The sequence below is a fragment of the Podarcis erhardii genome, assembly GCF_964252035.2.
Source record: "Podarcis erhardii genome assembly, chromosome: 2".
Lineage (NCBI taxonomy): Eukaryota > Metazoa > Chordata > Lepidosauria > Squamata > Lacertidae > Podarcis > Podarcis erhardii.
Window position 1 is genome coordinate 80,588,999 of NC_138498.1, and position 21,662 is coordinate 80,610,660.

At 41.5% G+C, this 21,662-nt stretch overlaps 1 protein-coding gene across 1 annotated transcript in view; it reads left to right on the forward strand.

Annotated features, from left to right (window-relative positions):
• Positions 1 to 21,662, forward strand: part of FBLN2 (fibulin 2) — a 140,145-nt gene that overhangs the window by 104,295 nt on the left and 14,188 nt on the right. The window contains 7 exon segments of the mRNA XM_081848814.1: positions 1,357 to 1,563; positions 5,436 to 5,546; positions 6,024 to 6,125; positions 7,585 to 7,725; positions 17,083 to 17,217; positions 19,775 to 19,912; positions 20,239 to 20,382. Of these exon segments, the coding sequence (XP_081704940.1) occupies positions 1,357 to 1,563; positions 5,436 to 5,546; positions 6,024 to 6,125; positions 7,585 to 7,725; positions 17,083 to 17,217; positions 19,775 to 19,912; positions 20,239 to 20,382 (978 nt within the window).

The window sequence follows — 21,662 nt, forward strand, 5'->3', positions numbered from 1 at the left end:
CCTCTCTGCCCCGCCTCCTCCCCTCCTCCTCCTGGCAGGGAGAGCAGAACGGAGGAGGGCTAAGTTGCCCAATATGCTAATGTGGATGTATGCTTAGAGCTTGCCCAGAGGCAAGGCTCTAGATAGAACTTGAAACAAGATGTTCACCATTAAAAACAGATCCCCTCTCCTGGGTTTTAATATGTTCCTCATCTTCATTCTGTGGACTTTGAATGCATGCACTGTGAATGAGGGAAATCCTCTGGATTTGCCTCGTTCAGGGCACATGTCCTTCTTCAGCCTTTGTAAGCCACCATCTGCTGCTTCTGTGCACTCTTGTCATCTTGAAGATGGTACTGTGCAGTCACAAAATCTCTGAAGCTCAGGAAATGTATTACTTTTATTTCCATCCACACCCCACTCTTCTTAGTGTCGTTCCACCTCTTTGCATTTTTCTGCAGTGTTACACATTTAAATATGGCTTCCCAGAGGCCTGCACTCTTCTGTCCTCTACTGTCAGGTGTGGAGAGTCCTTCCCTCCCTTCAGTAACTTCACAGATAAGAATTAATGAGTGGTTGATAGATTTATAGGCTTTTTATTACAGCATCATGTTCCAAGCACAAATACACAGCTCTCGGCAAGGAGGGCAGTTGGCTACTCTAAACCTTCCTTCTGACTTCCGCAGCATATTGGGCACCAGTAGGAAGTTCCTTCCTCCCGCTGACTCCTTTGCTCTCTGGTAGGTTCGGACCTCTGAGTCCGTCGTGGTGGTGGGGGTCCCCCACACTCTCAAGCAGCGTCTCAACTAGCTGCCCCCTTCCTTCTGGTTCTCTTGTCATTATCTCAAAACTGGGTAACTCCTCCCTAAGCTGTTCAGCTTCTCTCTCTCTCTCTGCTTCTGAACATGCTGTGGACAAGGAGGGGGCGACCCTTCCCCCTTCAGCTTTCCATTGGAAAGAAGCTGTTCTGCCATAGAATGCATTCCCCAGTCCTTGTCTTCAAGCCATTCTCTGACATCTGCAGGGCTAACTAGAAGGCTCTGTGTGATCAAAGCGTAGGAAGCCTATTATGATGTGCCTACAGGGCTCTTGTCAGGAGAAATTCTCCCCTTTCTGCCACCATGGCACTTAGTGACAGGAACCCTGGCGAAGAGGTATGTGTCCCCCAAAGTCTACCTGTCAGTTGAATTACTGCTACCTTCGTCATTCAGAGACAAGTCAAGCTATGGGAGTAAGGCTATTCCTGCTCTCCCAGTTACAGCCTGTCAGACTGATGGGTTTTTCACTAATATATAGCAGTGCTCAAAATCATGTAATCTGCATATAAAGAACATTCATTTCCCCTTTTCTTTACTAATGGCTTGGGCATGTTGACAGTTTCAGAGTTTGAGGATCACCATGAAGCCTTGTCGATCAGTAATGAAGCTGAATTGTCAAACAGTTTACCTGGAGATGACCTGGACGAGTGTCTTGCCTATCCTGGAGAGCTCTGCCAACACCTTTGCATCAACACAGTGGGATCCTACAAGTGCTCATGTTTCCCAAGATTTACTCTGCAGGATGATGGACTCAGCTGCAATCCAGGTGAGAAGAAGAAACACTGGGAAAATGTGTATTGGGTCCGACTACAATAGGTTTGCTCTCATATTTAGCTCTCATAATTTGCCAGCTGGGATGCGGGTGGTGCTGTGGTCTAAACCACTGAGCCTCTTGGGCTTGCTGGTCAGAAGGTTGGTAGTTTTTTTTTTTTTTTTTAAAATACATTTTTATTGAGATTTCAACAGATTTATAGTAACAGACAAAACAAAACAACATAACAGAAAACAATAAACAATATAAAACACACAACCAAACAAAATAATTATATATGTTTAACTCTTACTTTCATATAGCTTACTTTCCTGACTTCCTCACATCTCCCTTTTCTGTATTCAAATTTCCAATTTTAGTTTCAGCAAATTCTTGTTGTATTTTAACTAATTTTAACATTTTTAAATTTCTTTTAAATTAACCACTCCCACTGCTGTCCACTTATCTTCTAGTCCCCCATCACTTTGATTAATTTAACTTTGTTTCTTTACTTGTTACATAAAAACATCTTTGCACATTCCTCTCAACTTTGTCACTAATGCCTCATTGTCTCAATATCCTGCATCATTTTAACATTCAAATAATTTACAATGTTTTTGCAGATAAACTTTAAATTTCTTCCACTCCTCTTCCGTTTGTTCTTCTCCCATGTCTCAGATTCTGCCAGTCATCTCTGCCAATTCCATATAGTCTATCAATTGCATCTGCCATTCTTCCAGAAGGTTGGTAGTTTGAATCCCTGCGATGGGGTGATACCCGTTGCTCGGTCCCAGCTCCTGCCAACCTAGCAGTTCAAAAGCACACCAAAAAGGTGCAAGTTGATAAATAGGTACCACTCCAGCAGGAAGGTAAACGGCGTTTCCGTGTGCTGCTCTGGTTTTGATGTTCCATTGCGCCGGAAGTGGCTTAGTCATGCTGGCCATATGACTCGGAAAATCTGTCTGCGGACAAACACTGGCTCCCTCGGCCTGTAAAGCGAGATGAGTGCCGCAACCCCAGAGTTGTCTGCGACTGGATTTAACTGCCAAGGGTCCTTTACCTTTACCTTTTAATTTGCCAGCACACATGTACATATACATCAGCTGTTACTGTAATCATCATCATCATCAACAACATCATCATCATTTTTAATTTATATAGCGTCTTTCTATCTTTCAATACTCAAGGTGGTTTTCAAGCTGAAGAAACAAAAAATGTACATCTTATAACAATCTAATGCAATACAAAAATGTGATAATAAAACATAACTTTAAAATAAGCAACGTACATCAAAAAAGTAACATTCAACAATCATTAGAATAGTATAAAATAATAATATCAGCATATAAAAGTTAAACAGAAATTCACCCTTAACAGTTACAATAAATAATTTCTAAAACTATAATCAATAAAACAATGGCAAGCCACAGTACATAAAATAATACAATAGAAAATGAGAAGCAGAGACTAGAGGTTGGAGCAAGGCAGGTGGAAGAAAGCCTTGCCTGATGAAGTCTCTCCCCTCACAGTTCTTCCTCCAGGCACAGCTTCCTTATGAGGAGTCCGAGGGCCAGGGGGTGGGGTAAGGCAGGTGGAAGGAGGCCTACTGTAACCACTTGATGATCTTCAACCAAATGTATGAAATGCGTCCACTGAAGAGTCTTGTGTGTGAGGTACTATGAAACCTTTATCTGTGCAGGCTGATATGTGATGGCTCTTTCACATGTGCCAGTCATGACATGAAAGGTGTGTGGGGATGCCCTGCACATCCAGTGTCTTCCAACCCCAACAGAAAAGGTGCTCATCCAGCACAGCAAACAGCTCTTGGGCTGGCTGAAGAGAATATAGTTTCCCTGGGTATGGTGGCACATGAGAATCACTCGAGAGGGGGGATCGTTGGCAAATGACTAAGGTCTCATGAGACATCAAATATGCATGGGAGGTATATTTGGCCTTATCGGAGGCTTCTTCATTGGGGGTGTGAATTTGGCAATGGCAGTGGCTTTTTTACCTGCAGTAGTATGCATGGGGGTGCTCCAGGCGCCAGAGGATTAAATTCCTCAGCAAGCATAACTCCAGGGGCTTCTGCGGGAATGGGAGGCCAATAAGATTTCCTCATCCAGGGTTCCAAAATACTTGGTGCCACACCACTCCTTGATTACAACTCAGGTTGATTCAAAAATCTTTTCGCTTGTACTGCTTCCAGCCTTACATTTTCTTTTTCAAAAGTTATTCCAGTCATTTATTTTCTTCCTGCCAAAAAAACCCTTACGTTTTCCTCTCCACCCTCCCTTTCTCTTTCTTATTCTCCCTTTGGAAAACTCCAACAGAATCACTACAAAAAAATCATGATTTTTCTTAGAAAAAATTCATGTTTCATTAGCTTTTCAGGAGGATAACCAGCAAGATTTAGGTGCAGTCCCTCCAGCAGTGATGCTGCATTCATAAAAAACATGTGTTGCAGCATGGTGGTTCGGATTTTTGTGCTTACTCTGTCCACTGTTGGGAAACAATTTTTTCATTCAAATGTTTGCGGTGTATAATTTCCTCACCCATCCCCAAAAATAAGAATGTGGTTGGAAGGTGGGGGTTGGGCAGAGATGTGGAAAGTACAATTAACTTTCAATTTGTTTAATTTGTATAGACAGTCCTAATTAGGAAACCATGACTATATGAACCTCTCTCCCTCCTTGTGGGATGTGGGCATTCTCTTTGGCTAGAACTGAGTCATGTTATCCTGCCTTTTCATTGTGCTTCATCCTCACTAGAGCTTTGGGACTTCTTAACTACTTGGCAAACTTGATTGAAAATCCTCTTATAGTAACGACAGCTCCACATTTTCACAATCAGACATATAGATCATATCCGTGGATGGAAGTAAGTCACAGCTTTAAATCTATAGCAGGGAGCAGAGTCGTATTCTGTATGAAGCCAGACACACACTTAAAGTGAAACAGTTCACATTTCTATGACAAATAGAAGTAACTCATCCAGCTTCTGCCCCATAACCACCTCTTGTTATCTTTTGAGCAGATGCTGTTCTTACTGTTTTGTAAACAAAACTAAATTGCAGCAAGAGATCCAATGTATCAAATACAGTTTTTATACTTGTAAGCTGCCCTCTAAATATCAAATAGGACAACGATTTATACAAAATCATATCAATTATTCTTGTGGACTTACACTGTAATTCCTTTCTTAGTGATGACTAGCAATTCATATTCATCTGTGTCTAATATATGTGTATGCTTTCAAATAGAAGAAAAATACACTTTTGAGATGCTAAAACATGGGTAGCATCCACCCAAAGTTAAGAACCTTGATTAACACAGTTGTAAATGGAAGAGGTTTAAACACTTCCTGAATAACTCCAAATAACTCAATGAGTTACTTTCCAGTGCTCCCCTTCAAATGGACCGTACCCATCATTTGATCAGAAAACAAATTTGCCAGCATCCATAAAGACAAATATCTTCAAAATATCATTACACGGTCACAAATGTATCCTTACATTTTATCTTTGTATCCTTACAAAGAATTGTTTATCCCTCCCTTCTCAAATACAACTGTAGTTGTCTTTAGCCAATTTTCAATGAGCAGGTGAGGAAGTGCTGAAGCTTCACCCACTGGTGAATGGAACAATTGTGAATATGATTACTGAAAAAGCAGGAGTGTGTGGGACCTTACATACCAAACAAAGCGAAATCGGACCTAAACAATCCGTTTATGATATCAGCTCTCTGTCTGGAAGCATTCTGTGTTTCCTTAGAAGCCACAAATAATAGTTTAGTTACTGTTTAGTTACTGTTCATGTCCCTGTGGCTACTTAGATATATGAAGCAAATTAAAGTTGATTTCCTCCATTTTTATATAATATAAATGTACAGATTTTGAAGAAGATGGACCAAATACTGCCTTACAGGACAAAGCCACTATTGCTCCAGAAGCCTTGACTATCCAGCCCGCAACCATCAACGAAGAGGAAGAGAAGTGTAAAGGTATGTCTAAATAGGCAAGGTGGAGACATGAGATGGTTTTTACAAGTCTGCAATACATTCAAAAGCTTCCTCGGCTGTTTTGATTTCAACACACGTCCACACATTGCTTGCCTCCAGTATTAGCCTGAAGAGAGCGAAAGACGGACAGAATCTCAGAAGGTAACGTGCTGAGGTAATTCGAGGTTAGCTTCTGAATTCAAGGTTATTTCATGCTATCTATTTAGGGCTGTTGAGGCAACACAGCTGTACATGGTAATTTCAAATGCACAGATGAGAATGAATGACACAGGTGTGTTTGCCTATAAAAGAAGGCTTGTACATAGTGATTAAGGTTACGAGAATAGATTGTTTGTTTCCACATTTTACATCCTGGTGCAATGACAGGGGTTATAATTAGAGGAAGGAATTCTTGGGACTTGGAAGGAATTTTGCTTTGCACAGGAATTTCATGCATTTTTCAAACACTGTGTTTCCTAGATAATGGTCCCTGCAAGCACATATGTAATACTTTGGAAGGGGCAGTTGTGTGCTCTTGCTCACCTGGATATGCTCTGATGTCAGACGGGGTTTCGTGTGAAGGTACGTGAATGCTGGAATTCTATCTACTCTGTTTCATACATTGAAATGTATCAGGGAAGCTTCCTAGCAGCTTGTTTGCAAGAGTGCTTCATGAGAACATTAGCTAACTGGTGCAGGCCATGACACAAGAGGTGTTGGGCAGCCCAGTTGCTCAGTTCATTGATGTTGTTGGAGGCAAGTCGCAAACATGGATGGTCTGTTTTATACATCATGCTAAATAGCTGTTGGGTGAAGGGTTGTGGATGATCTTGAACACCATTTGCTGTCTCAAAAACAGGGAGAATGTGTCACATTCCCTTGTGGGGTTTCCACGTGTCAACAGGGCTGATGCTTCTCATGACTGGGCTGAAGGCCAAACATTAGTACAACGTGTATGTGTGTGTGTATTCCCCCCTCCCCAGTTTTCTCTTTCTGTGCCATCTTTTCCCCACCTTTTCTCCCCTCTATGAAATTAGGGTGAACCCCATATGTGGCTGTGAGGCCACAGGCTTTGCAGCCCTGCTTTAAAATCTGATGTATAAAACTGCCATTCATTACTTTCAGTGCCCTATGAAGCCCGCACTCCCACTAATGTTGTCATGCACCTAAGTTAATTTTCTGTCTTAGAGATACATATCGCTGGGTGGAAAATTAATTAATTTAAGTGCCAATTAAGAGTCAAACACCTCCTTCATTGCCTTCCTCATGATCAGACCAAAGCTCTCATTTTTTGCCCATGACCTAAGTGCTGGTGTATGACCCACAGTGTGAAAACTGCATTGAAAGCCTCCTGTGGTTGCTTCTTTTATGCAAGAAGGTCTTGCTTAAGCAAGAGCATGCCACAGGAATTGGGGCATTTCCTTCATGCCACCGCAAACTAAAAGAGAGAGAGCGATTTGATAGTATGGAGAAAACGTTCTGTTTCTCACAGCAAACTGAATAGGAAACCACTCTGGCTGAGGGCCAATGAGAGTCACTTAAAGACTGTCATATGTGCTACTCTTGGGCAATGACTTTGCCATTCAGTTCAATATGTCAAAGATAGTATTGTGCAAAGCGACCTCACATGTGTGTTGTGTGACTAGTCTGCTAGAACTAATAGAAGAAGCAAATATGTTTCTGTTGGGAAGGACCTTCCTCTCCCTGATGACTTCAGTGTTTCACCTTCTGCCTCTTTGGCATGTAAGAAGTAAGAGAAAGCACCACTAAATCCAAGGAAGCTGAAGGAGAAGTTTGCAGAAGCAATCCATAGAGATTGAAGTCAACAGCGCAAAAGGGCCCAGCTGAAGATCCAGAGACCTTCAATTCTTGAACGAGTTCAACGACTTGAAAATTTAGCACAAGGAAATTATAGCACCATAACTCAGGCACATTGTTAATTAGATAGTTTCAGTGTGGAACAAATGTTATTTCATCCCCTGAGTAATTCTAATACAATTTTGTTTTCCCCCTCCCTTTTGACTGCAATGTGTTGATAAAGACCTGGATGAGTGCCTTACAGGTATTCACAGTTGCTCCAGAAGACAATTATGTGTGAACACATGGGGATCATTCTACTGTGTCAACCACAGTGTTATCTGTGCAGAGGGCTTTGTACTCAACATGCATAGAAAATGTGTTGGTAAGAGGATATGATAGGTGGCACCATAATTCTTCATGCTACGCAATGTGCTCAGCTTCATATCTTGGGTGCTATAATCCCCCCTCCCTCTCTGTATTTAAGTCCATGAAAAGACATGCCCTGTTATCTGGATTGTGTTTAACATTGTCCATTTTCTGTTGCGTGGCTTTTGCCCAAGCAAAATCTCTATGTAGTCCTAAATATCCATAGCTGTGATGGCTCCATTCTGGTAGAGGAGAGGCAACCATTTCAATCACCTACCTTCATAACATCTGTGGCTTTTGTCTTGTTATTTGTCTCATGACCACAGTGAAAGACAGTGCAACCAGGAAGGACTGTGGGGAGAGAAGAAGGAACTGGGAGGAACTGAAATGGTTATATTTTACCCATCCCTAATAGGAAGCCATGGAGCTGCATGGTCCATGGTGGGCCAGTGAGCCAGTGGAAGGATTTGCCAAACTGGGCTGCGTTGCTGTCCTTTATGCCACTTTCATAGCATCCTGAAAATTCCCCGTTACCCTCAGCTGGTTCCACTCCAAGCCTACATTTGAACACAGTTGAAACCAGAGCTTTTTTCCAGCCAGAACTCACCGGAACTCAGTTCCGACACCTCTAAGGTGGGCGCCATTACCATTATAATACCATTATAATAGGCGTTCATGGTGAGTTCTGGCACCTCTTTTTTATATAGAAAAATAGCACTGGTTGTAACTGATGCCAATATTCCTTATTAGTGTGAGATGTAATGCATACAATTTTAACACATACCAGAAGGTGGCTTGTTCTTTCACAATGAGGCATGCCTCTCCTAGTTAAGTTTTGTCTGAGCTATCCTGCAGCACAAATGGTTCTAGATAAATGTTGTTTCTGACACATATTCCATATGCACGTGTTTCCTGTCTTTGCATTTGACTTTGCTGTACGTGTGGTACATGGAGTACTCATTTGCCATTATTAACATTTTCTTGACTTTTTAAGGAGGCAGGGAAAACCACAGATATATGATGGTTTCTAATTTATTGAGTTGCTGTCCCTCGAAAGAACCATAAAGAATCCTTGGCAAGCTCAACTGCTTTCGTGCTCTGTCTTGAACTATTTTGGGGGGAAATGTAAATGATTTTGAACTTAATGCCTGCAAATTATGCATTTCTAATGTCTGAAGTTGTTAATAACATCAGTATGTGTAAACTTACCAGTAAGGGAGCCATCTTCTCTGGTTCCAAAATGGATCACTTAAGAAGAATATTGTCTCTTGAATTTCCTGTAGTTAAATAATGGAAAAGATTGAAATTCCAGCTGCATTCCTAAGTGGGTTTCCAGAATTCCTGATAGTCAGACATGCTGTTAAAGTCACTGTCTATTAATGCAGCATAGAGACACCTCTTCTGTGTTGTTCCATGAATAAGAACTGCATTTTTCTCTCTCCTAAAAGTTTCATGTTTACCACAAAAAAAGGATTCACTGCCCTAGTTCACACAACACAGTAAGCTCCTCTCCAGCATTCTCCCCCCCCCCACTCCTTGGTCTCAACTTGTGGTGAGAAGTGAGTGTAAGTTTGGACAACACACTAAGCCAAACTTTGTTTTAGCTCACTGTGCAGTTGGAATATAGAGGATGGGAAGAGCAAAGCAGCTGTGAGCCTGCCTCTGAGGTCCTGCACATTTGCACAATCCTGGAAAGCCATACATCCCAGCTGCACTATACATATACGATAGTAGAAGACCACTTTAAACAGTCCTGGGCTTTACCCAAAGTATCCTGGAAACTGTAGTTTGTTAAAGGTGCTAAAAGTTGTTAGGAGACCCCTATTTCCCTAACAGAGCTACAATTTTCAGAGTGGTTTAATAGTCAGTTCTTCTACAAACATTGGGAACTTTAGCTCTGCATGTTTATCCCAAGGAAAAGCTGGTGACCCAGTTTGGATGTCTAGGCAGCAATCTTTAGGTAGCACCCTTCAAACACTCCCCCCCCCCCGGGATATGGCCACAACAGCATCCATTTAAGCTAATGAGCAACAGCAACAAGAGACCAGTAGCAAACAAAAGCCAAATTCCTCCCAAGGTCTAGATGTGTTAATGAAAATCATTTGGCTTGGTTAATTTGAAGATGTAGCCGGTAAGGTGGTGTTCCTTTTGTGCTACATCAAGATGCAAAAATGTAATAGGTTGCAACATAAACTGTCCACCAGTTTATGTTCTTACAAATTCTTTTAACCAACAGGTGGCAGCAAAAAGGCTGCTGTAGATCCTTTTGGTCTCTGCCACTTTAGCCAAGAGGAAGTGTAAGCAAGATCCCAGCTACAAGTGTGGCTCAACCTCTCATCCTAGTAGTGGTTTCAGGCAGGAAGGACTTACCGTATTGGTGACTTCTGCCAAAGGGGATTGCAGGAAGGGATCTTTACTGCAAAGGTTAGGAAACCTCTGTGTTTAGCATTCAACTCAGCAATGTTTCAACTTACAGACTTAGTTGTGACTGAGTCTGTTTTTCTATACAGGTCTACACATCCCTTTTATGCTCCTTAACCGCTAATTAGCCAACCTTGAGTTTTAGTGTTATGGGTGTTTTTGTGTGGGATGGCAGATTCCCTGTGTTCCTGGATGGGAATGCTGAGCGCAGTCATGAACACCTGAGCAATATCAGGCCCTCCCAAAACTACCCTTTGTTTACTGGTGGTAGTCAGCTCTGTGCTCTGCAGAGCCTCAAATGACTGAGAAGATAACAGGAAGAGCAGAGGCTGATGCATCGCATCACAAGTGTGCAGAAGTGACTCATTGGGTGGGGCAGAGCGACCGTGCTAGCTTCCTGGCAGGTGGGTCGTTATTACTTGCTGGGAGGGAGACAGGCAAGGTGGTAGGGAGGTTGGCATGGTGCTAGTGTTGTCATTCCATTGCTCCTGCTTACGAGCTTGCACAGCACTGACCTTCCTGTGGTCTCACTCCTTTCCCTTTCTCTCTGGGTAAGCAGCAGTGGCCTGCCTGCCAGGAAACTAGCATAGTGGCTCCACCTCCATCTGCCAAGCCGCTTCTGCAAGTTTGCGTACATGGATACTTGCCAAGAAATGACTGCAGACAGTCGTTTTGTGATGAATAGACTGGCTAGGAGTCCACCCTTGAAGGATGGCCATTGGAGTAAAAGCAAGCAGTTTACAGTGGGAGTCTTGCAAGCTCTCAGAAAGTCTTTGACTCATGTCATTGCAGCAACTTTTTCTAAAGCTACCCAAATATTCACAGAAGGCAATAATGAAATGTAGCAGATATTAGAAAAGTAATTCATCTAAAAAGCACGAAAGATTCCATTAAAATCCCCACTCAGATTTCAGTATATTAATGCAACCATATGCTGTACATATTTGGAAAGCTGACTCTGAACTGAACATGAGAGGACTTGTTAACGTTGTTGCTTGTTGTAAAAAAACAAACAAAATGCAGAATCAGCTGAACATTTCCGTGATAACTGGGAGGATACTTCAAGGAGATTTTTAGGCCACATATTTTAGGAGTGTTGAAGATATGCTATGCAGAAGATATATTCAGAAGCACTCCCCATTGAGTTTCTTTGGGCTCACTCCCAAGTAAGTATCTTGAGGATTACAGCCTTTGTATTCTGAGATATGCTAACTTGGAAGTAAGTCTCATTGAGTAAACATCAATAGAATTGGGCCACAAGTAAACTTTTCTGTTTCCTTAGACTCAGTGAGTTATTTAATTTTTGTTGGCATTCATCAAATTTCATGATTGCACATTACAAATAAGACAATGTTGAAAATATTTGTTTCGCAGTGTGATTCAGTTTGTTTCCAGACAGGTCAGTATTTCCCAAAGAATATAGATTGCATTTTCTTCTCTCAGCTAAGTCTTCACATTCAACTGAAATCAATCAGCATGCAAGTCAAACCTGTGAAATTTATTTCACTGGTATAAATTCCAGGGAGGGAGCTATTTATACATCTTGGAGATGGTGAAAATAATTGGAGTCTTCTTTGTTTTCATGTTTCCATATCATTCTAGTTTTAATTAAATGTTCAAGGTTGCTTAGGGATTCCAATTACATTCTGTTTCCTTCCATCTTTAATCTCTGACAGCTTTTTGAGAACCATCGAGAGTTGGAAGAGGCCTTGTACACCATCTCTCAGACGCTTTGCTTGATACAGGAAATGGAGAGAGCAAGAGCATACCCTGCTCCTCTCCCAACAGATGACTTCCCAACCTCACCTTGGAAACTTTAGTGAGTGTCCCGAGCACCTTGCCCCAATGAGGACATTGGATTGGAAATTTAGTTCTTTATAAGCACAGCGCTCTATTACAGCAGCTCCTAAGGTGCAAGAATCACATACACAGCTCCTGTTAAATAGGCATCTCCTTCTTCAGACCTGGAGCAAATGTGCATCATGCCTCCATCAGCACATTTAAACCCCACCTTCTGATGTAGTGTGTGCAAGCAACTGGTGGCTTCTCCTGTGCAGCAACACCAGCTGCTCCTCTCGCTTTAAACCCTCCTCATCTTTGGAGACAGCAGAGGAGAGGACAGAGGAAATTCTAACAGCCCAGTTCTCTTTGAGGCTATGTCTTCCATCTCTATGCATTCCAGTACTTCTTCTCCTGCCTCCTCTTCTCCCATCTCTCACCACCCGAACCCTGCCTCCTATTCATAAATCCACCCTCCTATTCCTTGAGGAGTCACCTGGAGAGTTGGAGTGCGGTGTCACCTCTGTGCAGACGACACTCCGTTCGATCTCTCCTTTCCATCTTCATCTGCAGACGTTGTGAAAGTGCTGGAACAGTGTCTGGAGTCTTTGTCCTCTTCTATATGAAGGCCCTTCAGGTATTCTCCCTCAGCCTTCTCTTCACCAGGCTAAACATACCCAGAACCTTCAGACTTCTCTCATATGACTTATTTCCCATACCACCAACCAACTTCATTGGACAGGATTCAGCTAACGTAGTCCTGCTAGCAGAAGCCCATGCAAGGTCTTCTGTTAGTTCATTGGTACTTTCGCCCGCTCCTCCCACACCTTGCCCTTCCCCAAATTGTCTCAGGGGGTCTGAGAACCTCTAGTTCAGGTCATTATCATCATCACACTGTTGATTCATCCCTCAGCTAGTGATTAGCTGCAATCCTCAGATCATTTTCACATGCAGTACTGCCGAATCAGGTATTCTTCCATTATATTACTTTACTGTAATACAATGTACTGTAGAACATCTGTCTTGTATGCAGAAGGCCCCAGGTTCAATCCCTGGCATCTCCAGGTAAGGCTAGAAGAGACTCCTGCCTGATGCCATAGAGAGCCACTGCCAGTCAGTGAAGGCAATTCTAAGCTAGATGGACCATTGGTCTGACTCAGTATGTGGCTGCTTCTATAATGGCTGTCAGCCTGGCTTATTCTGTAGCTCCCAGTAGGATTTCTACACCCTTTCTGCCTTTGACATTTTTTAAAAAAATAATCCCTTGATTTATTTTTGAGATGCACCATTCTTGCTTATGAGACGTAAGTGGCTTGTTGGTTGTATTTCTATCACATAAAGCCTGTATATTACGGATGGGCTGTCTGGCTGAGGATTTATTTATTTCAGGATTTATTTTATCTGAACACATTGCTAGTGTAGCTGCTCTTTTCCCAAGAGGACTGGATTCTAGTGGGGCGTACCTCAAACGATGAGGTGAATTGGGGTGATTCAGGGAAAGGTCTCACATTTCTGAGTTGGATTGTGCCATTAACAACAACAACAACATCAGAAATTAAGAGAGATTTAGAAAGTTGGACAAGATTGAAACTTTCCTTGTTAGGCCGAATTGCTGCTATTAAGATGAATGTTTTGCCAAAAATGCTGTTTTTGTTTCAAACATTACAGATTGTGGAAAAAACAGAGTGCTTTCGGAAGTGGCAGAGAGATATTTCCAAATTTGTCTGGCAGGGCAAAAAGCCCAGAATTAAGTTTAAGATATTAACTGATGCGAAAGAAAGAGGGGGCTTTGCCCTGCCAGACTTAAGGTTGTATTATGAATCAGCAGCTTTCTGCTGGTTAAAAGACTGGCTACTTCTCAAAGACACTGATGTACTGGATTTGGAAGGTTTTAACAATGCTTTTGGTTGGCATGCATATCTATGGTATGACAAGGTTAAGATTAACAAGGTTTTCAAGAACCATATTGTCAGAAAAGCAGTGTTTAATGTCTGGATAAAATACAAAGACTTACTGGAAAATAAAACTCCAAGGTGGCTTTCACCATTGGAAGCGAAGGCCCGAAAAAGACTCAATATGGAGGCCAATTGGCCAAAGTATTGGGAAATATTAGAAAAAGATGGAGATAATTGGAAATTGCAGAGTATGGATAAAATGAAAGATAAAGTGCGAGATTGGTTACACTACGCTCAGATTAAGGAAGTTTTCAAACTTGACAAAAAGTTAGGATTCCAGGTGGAAAAATCGAAGCTGGAAACGGAATTGTTAGAGCCTAAGACTAAGGTACTTTCAAGAATGTATAACTTGCTGTTAAAATGGAACACACAAGATGAAACGGTAAAATCGGCTATGATAAAGTGGGCACAGGACATTGGGTATAATATCATGTTTGAGGACTGGGAAAGGTTGTGGACCACTGGGCTGAACTTCACTGCATGTAATGCTTTGAAAGAAAATGTTATGAAAATGATATATAGATGGTACATGACCCCAGTCAAACTTGCAAAAATATACCATTTGTCCGATAACAAATGCTGGAAATGTAAAGTAAGCGAAGGAACGTTCTTTCACCTCTGGTGGACCTGCCCTAGAGTGAAAGCCTTCTGGGAAATGATATATAATGAGCTGAAAAAGGTATTTAAGTATACCTTCCCTAAGAAACCAGAGGCCTTCCTTCTGGGTATTGTCGGCCAGAGGGTGTTAAAGAAGGACCAAACATTTTTTATGTATGCAACAACGGCAGCAAGGATACTCATCGCAAAGCACTGGAAAACCCAAGATTTACCCACACTGGAAGAATGGCAGATGCAACTGATAGACTATATGGAACTGGCCGAGATGACCGGCAGAATCCGAGACCTGGGAGAGGAGACCGTAGAAGAAGACTGGAAGAATTTCAAGATTTATTTGCAAAAATATTGTAAACTGTATGAAGGTTAAGAAGGATGCTAGATTATAAATAACTTGGCACCATTAAAATAGACGAAATGAATTATGAAGATAAGTTAAATTTAGGAAAAGACAAATTTTGGATAACTATTAGGTTAAGCTTAATTTTTTAAGGTATGAAATAAACGTATCTAAAATTTGAGATACAACATTGGAAAATTAGATAATAAGGAGGAAACAAGGTGATAAATTGCTGGTTTAAGTTTTATAATTTGGAACGCTGGAGCGGGAGATGTGAGGAAGTCCAAAGAAGATAAGAAAATATGTTATGATATGTACTATTGTGTTCATTTATTTGGATTGTAATCCAAAAACCTTTAATAAATATAATTTAAAAAACAACAACAACAACAACAACAACAACAACATCAATTTTATTATTCATACCCCACCAATCTGGCTGGGTTGCCAGACATTTCAAGACATTTCAAGGTAAATCAGGGACCACCTAAGCTAGAGTTACATTTCCCCACCCCAGACATTCAGGAATATTTTTTTCACCACTCACTTCTCCTGTGGAAATAAATATGGAATTATATTTCTTCCAGGGAAAAGATGCTGTATTTCCCAAAATCCATGAGAGGCAGAAGATCACCCACCACCACCAAACCTTGGAGTAACAGGGTCCCTGCTGGGTGGTGACATTTCCCCCATCCCAGTCTTTCTATGTTCTTTCCCCACCACCAATACTACCCCACCTGTCCCAAATTCTGTTGTATACACACCAAAATGTTCTTCGCTGCTGGGAGAACCACTGCAACTATCATTCTGAATTTGACAGCCTCAGAAGGGATGGCCATGCCTGCAAACTGCACCAATTTGGATAGAAAACAAAAAAAGTTACAGATTTTCCTTTGTTTAAAGAATTTTAAAAAAATGTGTCCTGCATGAAAATCTCCAGATATACTCAGCCTGCACTGGGCAGGCTTAATTCATTTGTGGAGGAGGGAGGCTCGTGTACCTATAAATTTCACCCACTTTGGCCAAAAAGGGAGAAAGCTATGCATGTTTTTAAGATTCTCTATTATAGCAACTGGGGGACACAGAACTTCATTTTAATTCGGCTCAGAAGCTGAATCACAGATCAAAATGAAGAGAGCATGAACACCCACACAGGAAATATCGGGATCTGTGAACACTCCTAGCGAACACTGCCTCCTGTAAGATCTGATGAATAAATCGATATACTGTACAACTGATTGAGGATATGGAACTCATTGAGGATATATTAGGAATCCCTGGACCTTCTCACAAAACAAGTGAAGGGATTTCACTCTGCTACAGCCTCTTGCTATGTATGTCCCTGTCACCATTACTATACCCAATAGCATACAGTGCCTTCCCTCTGGCTGAGATGCTGCTGCATACCAGGATGGAGAAAAGAAGAAGTGAACTAGTGGTGTGGTCAGCATGGTGCAAATGCACCAGTGGAACCAATCTAGTGCTCTTGCCAGAACATCTGCTGTACCCCAGCTTTGCTGCTTCCTCACTCCTCCCCCTCTCTGTCCTAGTTTGCAGCAGTAACTCAGCCAGAGGGAGGTCAGATGAACACAGCTCCACCACAACATCTGTTATGGACTATATCTGTATTACGGTCACAGTTGAATTGGAAATGGCAAGAATCAGCTTCTGGCTTAAATCCTAGGACCTCCACAGCCCAACTGTCAACCATAGGTCCTCTATACAGCCCAAGAGCAAACTCCTATTGTGTAGCATGAACTAGTCTTACTTAAGTGCTGGCAAAGATACCTGTCCTTCTTTGCGGTTCTTACTCCTGGTTGCTTTGTTGTTCTACTCATGTTTGTCCTTTGTGCCCTGTTGCACCTAAGTGGTTTAATCTCTCTGAAAATGTTTTAATGAACATGAAATCTAAATTATATGTGCTGTCTTAACTGGGGTCATCCTGCGCATGAAATGTAAAGCTTTCCATCAAAGCCTTCCTAACTTCTGTGTCTAATCAATTCTTTCCACTGTGACCTTGATGAATGCATCATTCAGTGCAAAATCAAAAGAAGGAATATGTCTCATAACTCTACCTATAAAATGAAAGTGTTTTAAGCTCCTCTACCTTGGCAGGAAACTCTGGAAATAGCACCATGTAAACCTTTCCTTTTGGACAAAATAACTTCTACTAAATCTTTTAAGATGTTTGGTTTCCTGTAGTGAACTTAAAAGAGGTAAGTTCTTTGGTGTATGCTATACTGACATCTGTTTCCTCTCATAGATATTAATGAATGTATAACAGACGCTCATACCTGCAAGAGAGGGGAGCACTGTGTTAACACAATTGGATCCTTTACATGTCTTCAGCAACTCAACTGTGAATCAGGTTATGAGCTGAAGGATGGTGAATGTGTTGGTGAGCTTACTTATTTTAATATGAGTGGTGATTTGTGTGCTGGGGGTAGTATATTTTTAATTTTCAAAATAAATATAAGCACAACACACTATAACAACAACCTAAATGCAATGAGATGGGTCTTCCAAAAGAATCTTGGGTTGCAGTTAATACTTTAGAAAATGAGAGAGCGTACTAGTAGAAGCAGATGTACCTAGTACATGAATCAGAGTGCTACTCAAATCTTAAATACACTACACTGGGGAAGGATTGGATGTGGCGGAGATCTCCTGCCACCCAGCCCAGAACAGATGCCTATAAAGTAGTGCTAGCACCATTTCATCAGGTTACAAGGTCTTTTCTACCTGCTGAAAGTGCAAGGTGTTCTATGGGCAGGGATGGACTGAGCTAGCATGGGATCCACTGCTACTGCTTTGGTGATCACTCATAGCCAAGTAAGATTGTCTTCCGTAAACACGGTTTTAACAGTGAGTCTGCAAGTAACTGTGGAGGCCAATTCTGGATCCACATGTCCTTCCACAGTGGGGACATAGGTTTCTGGGCGGGAGTTGATTGTGGTGAGGATTTGCCAAGCGTGCCTTCCTCTTAGCGCATTTCACCCTTTCATCCTGAGTTCGGGCATCTTCAAAACCCATGACACCTTTGGTAAAGGCTGTTCTCCAATTGGAGCACTTGCAGGCCAATGTTTCCCAATTGCCTGTGTTAATACCACATTAGGCTCATTGCTGTCACTTGGTGTCATTGGGTCTAATCCAGTCCCGCTTGCTGCACCAGCTCTGATTGCCCTGCCAATGCCTAGAAAAGGTGTTCATATGGAAGAAATCCACTCACCAGGTAGTAATTTACTTCCCTGATTTACTTACATTCTGCTCAGGGCTGGAGCAGGACCATCAGTTGAACACGGGTTCACTGTGCGTCAAGCAGCTACTATCTCTCTTCTCTCCACGTGTTTATTGGATACATGAAGGGGAGCGTGATAACAATTATCAAGGAAACTCTTTAACATTGAATTGCTTACAGACACTCCAGTTTATGTTAGCTGGTTTCAAATATTTGTCATCATTACCATTTACAGATGCTTATGAATTTAACAGTGTTAGGGGTGGGGTGAAGCCCCTGATTTTAGCAAACTGATACAAAAAATTGTTGCCATAAAATTGAATGGGAGACGATCTAGGAACACTGAGTTGCATTCAACTAAGCCCTATTCAGAGTAGACCCATTGAAATTAATGAATCTTAGGGTGGTGCTGTGGGTTAAACCACAAAGCCTAGGACTTCCCGATCAGAAGGTTGTGGTTCAAATCCCCGCTATGGGGTGAGCTCCCGTTGCTCAGTCCCTGCTCCTGCCAACCTAGCAGTTTGAAAGCACATCAAAGTGCAAGTAGATACCTTCCAGCGAGAAGGTAAATGGCATTTCCGTACACGGCTCTGGTTTGCCAGAAGTGGCTTGGTCATGCTGGCCACAGAAGCTGTACTCTGGCTCCCTCGGCCAATAAAGCAAGATGAGTGCCGCAACCCCAGAGTCGACCATGACTGGACCTAATGGTCAGGGGTCCCTGATTAAGTTAATCATGTCCATTAACTTCAATGGATCTATTCTGAGTAGGAGTAGGACTAGCATGGAAGACTACCCCCTGTACATGCTACCTTGAGCAGGAAATTGATGTGATGAATAAATTAATTTTAATTACGAACTTGGCTGTGAAATTTTCTTTCATTTGGTAGGCGGCTGGACCTGCTGCATGATGGGAAATGTCTTGCAGTGTGACCTGCTGAGGAACATCTCTCCACACATAGTCTATGTAGCTTCTTATGCCAAATTTAATATGCTAGTTCATTTGAAAACTAATGTATTAAAAATTACAAAGCAGGTGCCTAAGTGGCCCTCAGATGGATGACCGGCCTCTAGGCCTATAATTCAAGTGCCCCTATAATAAGTAATGCCTGATTACTTGCTGTCATTTCCATGCGTTTGCATGTGGTGTAGATGCATCTTTATTATTTTTAAGATGCTTCATCCTGTTTTCTTGGCAGAATGACTAGGCAATGTGGGCAACATTTGAAAGAGTGTAACATATGAGTCTGATATTTAACAGCAGGAGACATCTGTCTTTGGATTTCTTCATCCATGAATTTTGCTACAGATTGGAATTGTTGGCAGCCCGAGTTGGTTTTCTTTCCGTAAATATTCTTCAGATGGCTTATCTGACATGAAATGAAGATGCATGTTGTGTTTTAGAATATTTAATAAGAAAAGGTTAGCCACCATATAGGCTGTGTGAATTTTGCTCTGCCGTTACACATCCGTAATACACAGAGTAATACATTCTCCGGTTAAGTTGGATTAGTTAATAAAGGAATGCCATAAATGATCTTAGATTAAATTGTGATGCTGTACATTATTGCAGCTTTGCATTGTAGAGTCACCCTCTAAAAACTTATTTTGAGCTAATCTACATTAACGAACAAATGGAAGACTTCAGAGAAACCAAGACAACAAAATTAGGAAAGCTATCACTAGATTAATCCACTTTTACTTTTTAATTTCCTTTAAGACATTGATGAATGTGAACGAGGAACTCACAGCTGCAAGATAAACTTTGTATGTCAAAATACAAAAGGATCGTTCTATTGTGAATCAAAGCAGCGGTGCATGGATGGATTTTTACAAGATCCAGAGGGTAATTGTGTTGGTGAGTTCAACTCGAACAATATAGTTGTAGATGAATGAGCTCCACATACTGTTATATTACCCATAATTGTTCAAGTTTAATGGTCTTTCAAATTTTACTGTTCTCCCACTAAAACCTATCTCACTATTTTTTAATTTTTTATTATTAAAAAAGGATTAGATTTACATAGCGTTAAATATATAAACGTTGGCTTTATAGAGTTCCAGCAACCTAGAATTTCTTGAATAATAAATCAAAACCAAATGAATAGGAAAGAAATGACAGCTGGAAGATGGCTCCCTGATTAATTTACTAGCTGAAAGCTTAATGTATATTCTCGTCCACAGATATTAATGAATGTACATCACTTACGGAGCCATGTAAGGCTGGTTTCAACTGCATCAATACTGTTGGGTCTTATACTTGTCAGAGGAACCTCTTAATATGTAGCAGAGGGTATCATTCGAGTGAAGATGGAGCCAGATGTGTCGGTAAGACAGACTAAGTAACCTGGCTAATTTTGCTGGATATCCCCCATCCTTAAATGCCAATAATTACATTCAAATAGGGGTTTATTTGTTTTTTGACAGTTTTCTATACATATGAACATCCCAGATTCCCATAACACATAGAAGCATTTGTTGCAAACCATGTTTAGAGCTGGCGATGACTTATTTAAAGACTTTTTAAAGCTTAAACCATTCCCCCCCCCCTCCAAACCGCGGAAATGGTGCAGGCCCTCTCCTGGCTACTTTCCCCATGAAGTCTTGTTCTGAGGAAGAACCTCCTTCATCTTTCCTCAGAACAAGGCAAGTGGAAGTAGCAGTGGAGACTGTAGCCATGCTGGGTGGTGGTTGTTGGTGCAGCAGCAGCAAGAGGTCTGAACAATAATGAAGCAAAGGCCCTTGGGGGTGTCAGTTTTGCCATACTCACTGCCTGCAGCGGTTGTCTCATTCTGCTTCATGTGCAAGCCATCCCTGCACATTCCTCTTGGAGACATTTCCACCACCACTGCCAAGCATGCCACTCAATCCTGTCAATCCAGACCATTGCTCAGTGTTGTCTGCTCTTTCCTGCCTCTGCCCAACTGCAATTCTTTTAGAAATTTGGCAAGTACAGAGGTCAGCCTTGTGGCACACTCAGTGAAAGCACTGCGCCTCTCTCTAGAGACAGGTAAGTGATGCACCTCTGCTTAGAGTCTAAATGTTCTACTGTGTGTTCTTTTTTTAAAAGGGAGGAGCATAAACAACAGAACCAGGAGATTTTGTGGTTCGACTTTTTTCATAAGAGGCATCTTTCTGGATAATTAGCTTTCAGATTAGATTAACATATGGTAATATAAATAGATCATCTGGACAAGCCTCCGCAGCAAAACTGAGTCTGTGTGGTCGCTTTCTTTTGTTTAGAAAATTCATCTTCTCAGTGATGTTCGTTCTCTCTAATTCAGTAGATTGGTTAGCAGCACCTTTATCCTATATTTAATTGAAAAATACTGTAGCTATCGTGAAATATGGTGCACTTCTGACTGAATAATGTTCTGGACATAATTAAAGCTGAATGCACTGGAACACACCAATTTCACAGAAGCTAATCAAAGGGCTGGACCAATGAATTAATGGCAACTAAAGTTGCTAATTTGCAGATTTAAATCTATATTAAAATTAACTTTTCATGCTTGCTGCGATACAAAGACAGAACCAAAGGGACAGTGCTTTAATGAAAAATATTCCTCCTTTCCAATATTGATTCATATATTTATTTAAAACACGAC